The 12,472-nt window shown below is 46.7% G+C and overlaps 1 protein-coding gene across 5 annotated transcripts in view; it reads right to left on the bottom strand.

The window, feature by feature from the left end:
* Nucleotides 1–12,472, bottom strand: part of LOC101934846 (zinc finger protein 883-like) — a 30,361-nt gene that overhangs the window by 13,529 nt on the left and 4,360 nt on the right. For 4 of the 5 annotated variants that reach the window (XM_024101957.3, XM_008164208.4, XM_024101958.3 and 1 more), the window contains one exon: nucleotides 7,996–11,580. The exons of the other annotated variant lie outside the window; for it this stretch is intronic. In XM_024101957.3, the coding sequence (XP_023957725.1) occupies nucleotides 9,860–11,580 (1,721 nt within the window). In that variant the 3' untranslated portion in view covers nucleotides 7,996–9,859. Of the gene's footprint in view, nucleotides 1–7,995; nucleotides 11,581–12,472 lie in introns of those variants that run through there. 5 annotated transcript variants of the gene reach the window in all.

The raw sequence follows: 12,472 nt of genomic DNA, 5'->3' as shown, positions 1-12,472 counted from the left end.
ACAAGCATGGTGTCTGTATCATGTGATCTACTCCTGGAATAAAAGGTGTATAAAAACAAAGGACTAATATTGATTTCAATAAGTGGGCCCACCTGCCCCAGATGGGAGAGCGATATCTGAATCCAGCTCACAAGATCTTTTGCTATAGTGGCAGGAAATGGTGCTATGTTACTTTTATAAATAGAGGACAGATCTTTAAATATAATTATACAAAGGCATTTACAAGTGACAGATGAAGCTGTCAGGGAGCCAGTTATGGCTTCCTGATTCTGCTCTGAACTGGTGCTGAGTGTACTCTGGAGGCTGCTCTAAATTGGGTCAGCTGGTTATGTTTTCCAAGGAACCACATGCTAGCTGGGGATTGGCCAGCATATGTGCTTTGGCTATTATCCTGCCCACCTCCCTTACCCCTCTGTACTGAGAGCAATGGGAAGGAAGTGTAGAAGCCAGCCGTTACATGAGAATCTGAGACAGGGTGGATAAAAAGCAATTATTTTTCTGAATTTTTAAATCAGATTATATATAGTAAGCTTTTCTTTTTAAAAGTAAACCTGTTACAAATGAAATCAGAATTTAATACAAAATATGTTAAGGCCGAAGCTTATTACAATCTCTTAAAAACAATTACGGTAAATAAAAAATAAGTATGCTGAATTCATGAGCCTCTATTAAAAACTTTAAGTTAAAGGATACCTTTCTATGTAAAGAAAGAATGGGGTGGGGAGGGGGAAATCTAACTTTTGAGGTTAAATTTTATAAATAGGGCACAATGGGTCATGTACTGTATTAAGAACTTGTTTTGTTTAATACAAATAAATATGCTATTTTGTGTCTTTAATTAAATTCCATCCTAATGCAGCTGGACATAAATCATGAGCAAAAAGTTAACCATCTAGTAAATAAGCAAGATTATTCACCATTTTCTAACATACTAAAAATGTGCAATTAAAAAGAATCTGAAAATATTAATTATATAATTATATTATTGCTTAAATAAATCTATATAGTTATAGTGTACCTATTAGGTAGCAAAAAATGTATCAAATCTAGTATAAAGGTTCTATTTAATTGTAAACCAACTTAGCTTAATGGTTATATCTACCAAGGAGAATGCATCTTTCTTTAGAAAAATAACTGAAATACAAATGGAAAAGTTGATTAAAATCAATTATTGAAAAGTGCAGCTCTCCACTTGGTGATTTAAATCATCCACCCTGATCTCAGAGTCTTCCTTTAAAGAAAAAAAAAAAAAGAAAAGGTTTCTAGCCTTGGTGGTTGTGGAGAAATGCTTGAAAATGTGACCCCTAAAGATTCAAAACCAGAGGGCAAGCAAAAAGATTCCAAAGTTACTTTTGAAATTCTCATGATTTTTAAGCCAATCTCATAATTTTTAAGTATTTGGGGCTGGCAATACCAATTATACGTGCAAAGATGAAGTGTGAGCACGACTCAGTAACTGCCTAAATTTGAAGCGTTTTGATGCCCCTTTTCAGGTGTTTTTGGCCCACGGTGTTTTTAGTCCACATGATTGAACCTTCTATTAGTTTTCAAAACGCTCTAAAAATCTACATGCGGCGTGAGATTACCTCAAATGCTCGTATGCCACAACTGGAGTATGGGGTATTCTTACTGGTGCAAGTTTGGAGTAATGTGGTCTAGGGGTTCCTCAGATAAAACTCTCCCCCCCCCCCCCCACAAATAAGGAGTGGATTTGAATATTCAAGTTGCTCTAAAATCCACCTGCATAGTGCGATTATCTTGAAAATTGGTAAAAAGCAACAGAGAGTCCTGTTACAGAGTAGCAGCCGTGTTAGTCTGTATCCGCAGACTAACAGTCCTGTGGCACCTTTAAGACAACAGGGGCTAGGGCAGTCTTTGGGAAAGAAGGAAGGAGAACACCCACTGAGAGGAATGGGTCAGCTCACATCTCTCAGCTATCATGGCAGGCTGCATTCATCTCCATGGGGGTTCCAATTCATCTGGGAACATCCCATTGAGATGAATAGACTACTTCACACCACTGCAATCCTGCAATGCTGAAAAGGGCTATGCAGAGCCCTCTTTCTCCCACCACTAGTCCCTGAAGTGGAGTATGAAGTCCAGAACTCCCCTCCACTCCACCTTGCTGCCTCCAACCAATAGGTCATGCCTTCCTCTCAGCCCACGGGTTATCACCTTCCCTTCTCAAGACCAATCCAGCTCAGGGGAACATGGAGGGGCTAGGAGGAGGGCACAGCTGACAGCCAAATAGCAGTGAGATGCTCTCATGAAGCCTCCTTGTGCATCCCCACAGATGCCCCCCCCAATTATGCCCCCTCCCTCAAAAACCACCGAATTGAGATTAACAGCATGTCTTCCTTTAACTTCAAAGGGCAGGCCTTCAGGTGGTCAAAAACACTTTTAGCCAGTTCCAAAATAATGGCTCGCATTGCCTATAGGTCTGATCTGCACCATAGCTCCAGCCAGTTATGATTTTAAGACTGCTTACAGTCTGGGGGGTAAAGTTTCCTCAGTGCACACTGGACCAAAAAGCCAAAAATCTAGGCAGGCAAACATACAGGCAGACCATGGGGATAAGGCTCCAACATAATAAACAAGATGAATGGTCCTGGTTGGTGCATTGTAAGTTTCACCACTGTTGCTGCTATCTAACATGCTTTTTTACCTTCAAAGAGTATTGTTGGTTCTTTACATTTCCATGTCCTAACTTTTTCTTTTAAAGCATTTATAGCCCATCCCTCCTCATGCTGAGCTGCTTGCTGCTGGTTAATTTCACCTTTTCTGCTGCTGTATTTGTTTGCTTTTAATAAACAAAGCTCCATACCACCCCAATGTACTATCCTAGGCCAATTTCCTCTAACCACAGCTCTCCTCCGCCATCCCCCATTTCCCTGAACCCCTAATATCCTTTAAACCACCTCCCTCTACACCCACTTCCTCCTTTCTGCTATAACCCATCTGCTCCCCCAAATTTCTCCAAACTTCCTTCCACTTTTCCCCGGAGCTCAGCTGGCTAGTAGGGGGTCTGGGGACCCTGCCCGACTTTTCTCCTTTCTTTCTGAGACGTGGCTCCTGTTTCAGTTCCCCCTTTGCAGCAGGCAGTTCCCAGAGGATTTGTAGGCCTCGCCCCCTGTCTGCCGGGGCTCTGCCCGCACCCCTCAGTCCAGACTCCCCCACTACTCACCGCTGCGCAGGCCCCCTTCCTGGGACCGCGCCACCGGGGTCCATGTGTGCGCGCTCCCAGCCCTGCGGGTTCCGAGCAGACTGACTGCGGGAAGGGAAGCGGAAGCTGTTCGCTATGAAATTGCCCCCCGCGCAGGACTTTGCAGTTCTCTCTACCAGCTGGAGGCTTTGCCAGCTCTATGGTTTTAATCCTTATCTGCCCAGACCGGAGCCGAACTAGTTTCTTTGTCTTTCCTCCCTGCTGATCTCTCACTAGCCCTCTCAGCGCAAACCCCACACGTGGCTCCCGGCTGAAGTCCTCCCTCCCCCACCCCCACATCATCAGTGTCTCCCATACACCCCCAGGAGCTAGAGTGATCTGATAGCATGTGTGAGAAATTGGGACAGGGATGGGGGGATAATAGGTACCTATATAAGAAAAAGTCCTGAATATAGGGACTGTCCCTATAAAATCGGGACATCTGGTCACCCTACCAGGAGCCCCAGAAACTGCAACAAGAGCTCAGCTTTAGCACAACCTGGTGCTGAGTAGGAGCAATGACTTCCTGGAGACTCTCTGTCATTAGTGCCAAAGCGCTCTCTGCCCCACACAACTTTAGTGTCCCCTCAGTCTTATTGCCTATATCCCCAGCAAAGAACCCATTCAACTGAGGCTACAGAAATAACTATTTACACTAGGTCTCTAGCTATGTTAGCTGGGTTTCACTACTGCTTTTTGCAAACTGACTCTAGTTCGGGTGCCCATGTTACAAACCCAACTCTCCAGTGCAGTGCAGACATACCGTAAAGGAGAACTCCCATACATATTTTCCACGCCTCTCAATACGGGTCACAAATTGTGTCCCATGTAGGGGCTTTGACAAGCAGAGAGGTGCAGATTTGATCACTAGCCCCTGAATAGGTTTTACAAGTCTCAGCTAGGGTGGTATTTACCCTTTAGGCAAACCTTACAAGAGGCTGCCTAGAGCAGAGGTTCTCAACCAGGGGACATGTAACCCTGGGGGTATGCAGAGATCTTCCAGGGGCTACATCAACTCATCTAGATATTTGCCTAGTTTTACCACAGGCTATGTAAAAAGCACTAGCAAGGTCAGTACAAACTAAAATTTCACACAATGACTTATTTATACAGCTCTATATACTATACACTGAAATATAAGTACAATATTTATATTACAATTGGTTTATTTTATAACAACAGTGAGCTGTGACACTGGTATTTTTATGTCTGATTTTGTAAGCAAGTAGTTTTTAAGAGAGGTCAAACTTGGGGGTACGCAAGACCAATCAGACTCCTGAAGAGGCTACAGTAGTCGGGAATGGGTGAGAGCCACTGGTCTGAGGTTCCACTCTCCTCCTGGGTCTAAGGTTTTCTGCACTCATAATGGTCCCTGCATCTCTTCTGTTGGGGGTTAGTAGCCGACAGAGGCTGGCAGTGCTATGGCAGCTGGGATGACGCTGTTTCTAACTCCCCAACAGGATTCCGGTCTCCTCCCCCCAAGGCAATAATCAGGCCTCCCCGCTGCCTAACTGGGTTTGAAACGTTTGGTTTTGGTTTGGTTTTGTTGCCAGGAGACCCCGCAGCAATTACTGTTCTCCATTAAACCAGCGATCAAGGCATTAACGCCCGCCGCAATTAGTTTCGCTGCAGCAGCCACACGTAGAGTTTGTGTAGGCGCGGGTACAACAAACGCAAGTGCCTCCTGTAAGGACTGCGGGAAATTCACACAACCCCCAAGCCTCCCGCCAAAGCATCGGTGACAAGGCGTTATATGGCCCGGGCTCATGAAGCCGAGGTTACAGGAAGGCTTTCCGCTCGGTCTGTACATACGTACCCAGGGCGGGCTTGTCTTCAGCCGCCCATGGATGTTCCCAGGAGCCTGCGACAGAACCCACTTGCTACCCTGGATATAGCAGGAAAAAGGACCGCAGGAAATTGCAAGACCCGGGTCACATGACAAGTGCATCGCTGTAACATGCGCCCTCTGGTGCTTCAGGAAGAGGGAACTTAATGACTCGGGGGCACTGATGTAACGAGGTCACTTGCTCTCGTCTAACCCCCCTCCCCCCCCCCCCCCGGTCACCTACACCATGAACAAGGATTCCTTTCTTTCTTAGCAAAATTGCTATGGCGGCAGACAGCTGGCATAAGTGTGGCTGGCAAAACTTTCTAGTATAGCAAGTACTGGGCTGGAGGCAACATTGCTGCTGACACCAGGGAAATCAGATTGACCGAACGGAAACGTGAACCGATCCAGGTGCCTCAGGCACATCTGTGACAGCTTCTTGGGGGGGCGGCGGGAGGGCTTTGCACAGAGAGCATAAGCTCATGTTTACTGCCCGTCTAGAGCTACCTCTGCCTTTCACCTGAAAACGAAGCCACTTCTCCCTTGTGGGATATGCAGCTACCTTATCAAATGTCACTGCACACATGAAACAGGTGTTCCCCACTCAGGCCCTGCTGCTTTGGTGATAAACAGTGTTCAGGCACAGGGTGACTAGAGAAGGGGCAAAGAAGCTAAGTCCGGGCAGCATGGGAAGTGGCCCCAAGGCTGCAGGAAGGATACTATCGAGCCAGCGTTCATTTCTGGAGTGGCTGAGGGCTGCAAATTGCCACACAATTTATCTATTTACCTAGGGATACCATATCTGAACTTTCAAAAAAGAGGACACTCCATTGGGGGGTAGCCCCGCCCCCTAGCCACTCCCTCCCACTTCCCGCCCCCTGACAGCCCCCCCAGAACCCCCGACCCATCCAACCCCCCCCCCGCTCCCTGTCCCAACTGCCCCCCTTCTCCAACTCCCCAGCCCCCTTACTGTGCCACTCAGCTTAGAGCAGGTGTCTGGCTCCGTGCCCCAAGGAGCGCCCCACCCCGCCTGAGCGCTGCCAAGCAGTGTGCTGAGGCTGTGGAAGAGGGGGAAAGTGGGGGAGGGGCTCTGGCCACCACTGCCAGCCCCGCCGCCACGTTCCCTCACAGGCGCACAGCCCCACCCCCCAGTGCTGCCGGGCAGCGTGCTAAGGCTGCAGGGGATGGGGGGAGCCGGGAAGGGGCTTTGGCTGCCGAGGCCCCAGTGCGAGCGGTGCTCGGCCGCCCTGTCAGCCGCTTTTCGGTCGATAAATAGCCGACCGTGGGGAAACCCCGGACATTTTTAGATTTTTAGAAATCCCCCCCCGGATGGCTATTTAAAGAGCGAAAAGCCAGACATGTCCGGGGAAACCCGGACGTATGGTAGCCCTAATTTACCAAGCTGTCCCATAAACCCACTGAAATGGCCTCTCTACTCCAGCTGCCATTCCACCTTTCTTTCTGTGTTGCTCTGTTTCCCCACCAAGGGGGAATCTAAAGGGCTTCTTGCAGGCTGTCATCTTAAAATAGAAAAGGGACTTAAGTTTTCCACAACAGGGTCAGATTTATCAAGGTGTTTTCCATTATTTTAACACTGCTTTGAAAATGTCAACCTTTACACCCAAAATAAATACATGCTGTCAATGCATCTTATTGTTTATCTGGATACTGGATGTTCAATAATGTCCTTAAATTCATGCCTTCTGACTGCATCGATCAGGCCATTTTATTGGAGATTGCACCCTTAGAAACCCTGTGTAGCACGTCTCTTTGATGTATATTCTTAGTGTGATAAAGAGACAAGCTTAAGAGAAGACAGAAATAGTATAAGTGCAACAAAAACTGTCCCATTCCTTATCCTCAAGCTCTACATCATTCCACCACGCTATAAAAAATAAAAGCTAAGACTTGCTAACCCTATTGCCTAGTAAAGGTTTCACTGTCCAGCTGGCAAGGGGCAATCCAAAATTCCTAGCAAGCAAGTCCTTAGTGGGAGCAAATATCCACAACCCCTCTTAGAATAGTTTAATTAGTCTGCTTTGTGATGTCTCTAGGAAAGATCTCCACTCCCACTGATTGCAGCAGTTACAGCTGGTCATGACAGTCAAGGATCTTTTCCATTGGGGATCCAACACTGGTACAAAAAAACCCTTCTGTTTCTTCGTGCTGACACCATCTCTGAGATCATAGAAGTGTAGGACTGGAAGGGACCTTGAGAGGTCATCTAGCTCTGTCCCCAACACTCAAGGCAGGACTACATAATTACTACACCATTCCTGACAGGTGTCAAACGTTCAGTTTCTGCAGAGGGTTATGTGTCTCTTACCTTCATTAACTTTCCCCTTTGTATTACCACCCACCTGGGACCACGAAAGACAGAATGTATCAGACAACAAAAAGTGCCTTTTCCTCACCCACTTTACCCCTCAATCCTATTGTGACCCTTAATGCTACCTTGAACCAAGTCCCGTAACTCACACACACACACACACACTACTGGCGAGAAAAGGGTTAAGTTACTGAAAACTATATAGTGTTCATTCCACACACTTACACACATAAAATCCCTGCTACACTGGAATTAAAGTTGATACGTACTAAAAAGACTTACAACACTGTAGTTATGAAAAAACAAGTGTTAGAAGTTCAGAGTTTAGTCTTAAGGGTGACCTATAATGGAAGAAAAATGGATTTGTACCTTTTCTGCTTCTTTATGATGTGTAAGGACAGCTTTATAGATTCCCCATACTCTGCACCAGAAGATTTTAGTCTCCCACCTGCTTTTTACTTTAGAAGTACAGTATTGGGATCATCAAATCTAGTCTTCCCTATTAGACTCCTTGGATGCCTCACACGTGGATTAGTGACTTTCTCAGTCCCTATGTGAAGGTGCCTTAACAAGGCACCTTTTCACCAGAGTTCTAAATAGGTGTTCAAATAAACAAGCAAACCATACACACAAAAACCCAATTCAGAAGGCAGAGTTTTAATCAACCTCTCCACACACACGCCCACACATCAATTCCCTTCTCAGTGAATCAAGTTTCAGTAGCACGGTTTCTCTGATTAAGATTTTCAAAGCAGACTAGGAGAGTTAGATTTTCAAAGCAGACTAGGAGAGTTAGCTACACAACTCCCACGGAAGCGAATAAGTGTTCTGTGGCTAACTCCTTCAGTCCAGTGAAAATCTCAGCTATTTGTTCACCAGGGTAGACAAGGTCTGTGTTTCTAATTTAATAGCATATATTACTTTAAAGACTCTAAACATCTCAAAGAAATCAAAAGAGTGGAAAAAAGCCAATATTTTTTCTTCTGCAAGTTTAACTTTATAAGAAATCCAAACATTTGAAATTTTGGAAAGACAGACAATTTGTCACCCAAACACCTTAATTCTGCTCCCACAGTAATGCTCTGAGAACAAGCAGAGTCAGGTGATCCATGATCACAAAACTAGATTTTTTTTTTTACTTTTATTTGTATAGTGCACCCTTCATACAGGTGCACACAGGTCAGAGGTTTTCTTTTCTAATTCCTGATCAAACAACTTATTGAAAGCAATCATTTCCCGGTACACAGATTCCATGCATCACCGGCTATACAAGTGTCATTAGCCAACTAGATAGCAGAGTTACCTGTACAAAACTCAAAAGCTGAAATCACGGTATTAAGGTTGTGAGACAGAACAAAGTTGAATGTAATGGTGTAGCATGTGCTTTATGTATGAAAGCAATGAACCCAAAGGTCTGTCATTCACAGTCACACACAACTATCACCTGCAAAGCATATAAGCCCAGAGTCCTTTCCAAGTTTAAGCAGTGCACCATCATGTAATGCAGACTTCTTAAAGCCCTTGTGAAAAAAAATGAATGGAAGCTAGGGGATGGAAGGGTTCCAGCATTTTTACAGTGATCTGTCCAAATTTAAGAAGTTCAGAGCTGCAGGCTGTCCCCTGCTTTAGAAATGACAAATAAATGGATGTTTCAAAATTAGAGTTATCACTTTGAGTTTTAGATATAACACTATAGGAAACCCACCCACCTGCCACTGTACCCATATTGGCTATTGACTCCTGTACGACACAATGGGCATGGAACTCATCATTCTGTAGGTCAGATAAAAGGACTTTGCTATGGCAGAAAATTTTCCCCACATATGCCCTGTCCATTTACAATAGGGTTTCTCATCCATGTAGATTCTCTTGACTTATGAGATTTGAGCTGCCACTGAAATGCCCCCTATTTAGTATACTGATAGCATTTCAACACCATGTAGGTCCTCTAATGGCTAATAATGCAGATCCCCTCAGAGCGTCCTCTGCCTTTTGTTCAGAAGAGCCCACGCCTCCTAGGTGAAATAGATGGCCACCTCCTTGAAGGTCACTGGCACATGAAATAGGTGTTCTTCATGCACCACCTGCTGCTCCCACTGTTCAGTCACAGGCCGAGAAGGGAAGGGCAAAGCTGAATCAAGCTATTATGAACAGTGTTCCTCGTGTTGTGCTGGGGACATTATCTAGCTAAGCCTTTGTACCAGAAGCCTTTGTAACAGAAGCTCTTGCTAAGTTCCCCTAAGATTCGGCTTAAAAATTTATAACAACATCCTCTTATGTTTGGAGGCCAGGTGTGGGGGAAGAGTTAGCTTTCTCGGCATCACAATATGCCCGATGCATTTTTAGGAGGATTTTAATTAAGAGGTTGATTGCGAGTCAATAGTTTCATGATCAATTAACATTGCAGCACTGCTTCCGCTTTGTTGCATCATTCAGCACAGCAAAGAGCCACTGCTGACAGCACGGGCACAGAGTGCCACATGGCCCATGGGTCCCTGTCTCAGTGTCTCTCTCCCGCATGGGTGCTCCGGTGCTGAGTGAGCCCTGCGCTCTGGCTGAAAGTTTTCCCGCACTCGGTGCACTCATAGGGCTTATCTCCAGTGTGGATCCTCCAGTGCTGCACCAGGGCCGAGCTCTGGCTGAAGCTCCTCCCACATTCCGTGCACTGGTACGGTCGCTCCCCGGTGTGGACTCTCTGATGCTGGGTGAGTGCCGAGCTGTCACTGAAGCTCTTCCCACAGGTGTGGCACTGGTAGGGTTTGTCTCCTGTGTGGATCCTCTGGTGGGTGGTGAGCTGCGAGCTCTGAATGAAGCTCTTCCCACACTCACCGCACTTGTAGGGCTTGTCCCCCGTGTGGATTCTCCTATGCTGCGTGAGGTGCGAACTCTCGCTGAAGCTCTTCCCGCACTCGCTGCAGTGGTAGGGCCTCTCCCCAGTGTGAATCCTTTGATGTGTGATCAGCGTGGAGCTCTGGCTAAAGCGTTCCCCACACTCCCCGCACTCGAAGGGCTTGTCACCAGTGTGGGTTCTCCGGTGTTGAATCAGCACCGAGTTCTGCCGGAAGCTCTTCCCACACTCAGTGCATTGGTAGGGCTTCTCTCCCGTGTGAATTCTCCGATGCTGAATGAGACCCGAGCTATCCACAAAGCTTTTCCCACACTCGATACATTTGTAGGGCCGCTCCCCTGTGTGGATCCGCTGGTGGGTGGTGAGCTGAGAGCTAAAGCTGAAGTTCTTGCCACATTCGATGCAGCTGTAGGGTTTCTCTCCAGTGTGGATCCGCTGATGCTGCATGAGCGACGAACTCCGGCTGAAGCTTTTCCCACATTCATTACACTGGTAGGGTTTGTCCCCAGTGTGGATCTCCTGGTGTCTCAGGAGGTTCCCCTTCCTACTAAAGCTCTTCCCACACTCCACACATTCATACGAGTTTTCCCCAGCGTGAACTCGCTGATGTTTCAGGAGCTGCGACTCCTGATCAAAGCTTTTCTCGCACTCAGAACATTTGTGGGGTTTCTCTCCCAGGTGAAGCCTCTGATGCGCTTCCAGATCTGAGCTCAGACTGAAGCTCTTACGACATTCAAGACACTTATAGGGTCTCTGCTCTGTGTGGATTTTCTGATGCCTGATGAGGTTGGAGCTCACACTGAAGCTTTTCCCACACTCATCACATTTGTAGCGTTTCTCTCCCGTGTGGATCCTGTTGTGGTTGTAGAGAGTGGAGCTCCGATTGAAGCTTTTCCCACATTCAGCGCATTTATAGGGCCCCACTCCAGCATGCAGTCCTGGATGTTTCACGCACGTTGAGCTGTCAGTAAAGCCTTCTCCAGATTCAGTACATGTACATGGCTTCTCTCCCTTGTGGATCTTCTGATGCTGAGTGAGGTGTGAGCTTTGATTGAAGCTCTTCCCACACTGCACGCATTTGTAGGGCCTCTCCCCCGTATGGATCCTCTGATGAGTAACCAGCGTCGAGCTTACACTGAAGGTTTTCCCACATTCACTGCACTGATAGGGTTTCTCTCCGGTGTGGATTCTCTGGTGTTTGATCAGCGCCGAATGAACACTGAAGCTTTTCCTACATTCTGTACATTGATAGTGATTTTCTCTGCCACGTGGCCTCCGACAGTTAATGGGGCCGGCATGTGTGTCTAGTTTCTTTTCTGTGTCTAGCTTCAGCTGAGGATTCTCCTCTTCACTTTCTCTCGCAATCACGTCATCTAGGGAAGTAAAGAGAGAATCCAGACACTCACTCATTGCCTGTGCTCAGGAGAAAGGCAATCTCAGGGAAGGATAAAGGGTGTGTTACAAGTAAGCCACTAAGCTTAAGGGTATGAGCTTAAGGTCTGCACACTACAAGTGCTACACTGGCACAGCTGCGGCGCTGCAGTTATGCCACTGTAGTGCAAACATTCACTACAGTGACGGAAGGGGTTTCGCCATCGCTGTAATAAATCCACCCCCTCTAGAGGAGGTAGCTAGGTCGAGGGAAGAATCCTTCCATCCACCTAGCTGTGTCTAAAGTGGGAGTTAGGTCGAGCTAACTACATTGCACAGGGCATAACAATTTTCACAGCTCTGAGTGATGTAGCTAGGTTGACCTAAGTGTGAGGTGTAGATCAGGCCTAAGACTATAAGCTTTGCATCCAGCCCCAGCACAATCCTTCCCCAGACAGGAACAGGGAGTGAGGAGAGGGACATGGAAGAAAGAGTTGGGAGGAGGAACAGAGTGAAAGAGAGTGAGGTGGGGAAAGGTATGAGGATGAAAGGGAAAGTAAATGGGTGTGAGGAGAGACTGGGGAGGGGAAATGGACTGTGGGACCTTCCGCTCTCTCCCTCCAGACTATTGAGGACCATTTTTAGCATGACTTGTTTTGCAAAAAGCATCTCAGGCTGCTGATGTGGAAGAGAAGAAAAGTCCATCATAAGCAGGGAAACTCAGAGGAGCAGTTTGCCATCAGCATCTCCTGCTACATGGGGATCTAGTCTCCCCAGCTTATTGGGGCAAAATTTGTTTTTAACCCAAGATAACAGTGGACTTTGCCTCTCCCCCACATCAGGGGATTGAGCTACCTTTTGAACAATACAAAAAACTTTTAACTCGGTGCTACG

Source organism: Chrysemys picta, chromosome 1 (genome assembly GCF_011386835.1).
Source record: "Chrysemys picta bellii isolate R12L10 chromosome 1, ASM1138683v2, whole genome shotgun sequence".
In the NCBI taxonomy this organism is placed as follows: Eukaryota; Metazoa; Chordata; order Testudines; family Emydidae; genus Chrysemys; species Chrysemys picta.
Note: the sequence above shows the minus strand (reverse complement) of the source record. Positions and strands in the feature narration are given on the sequence as shown.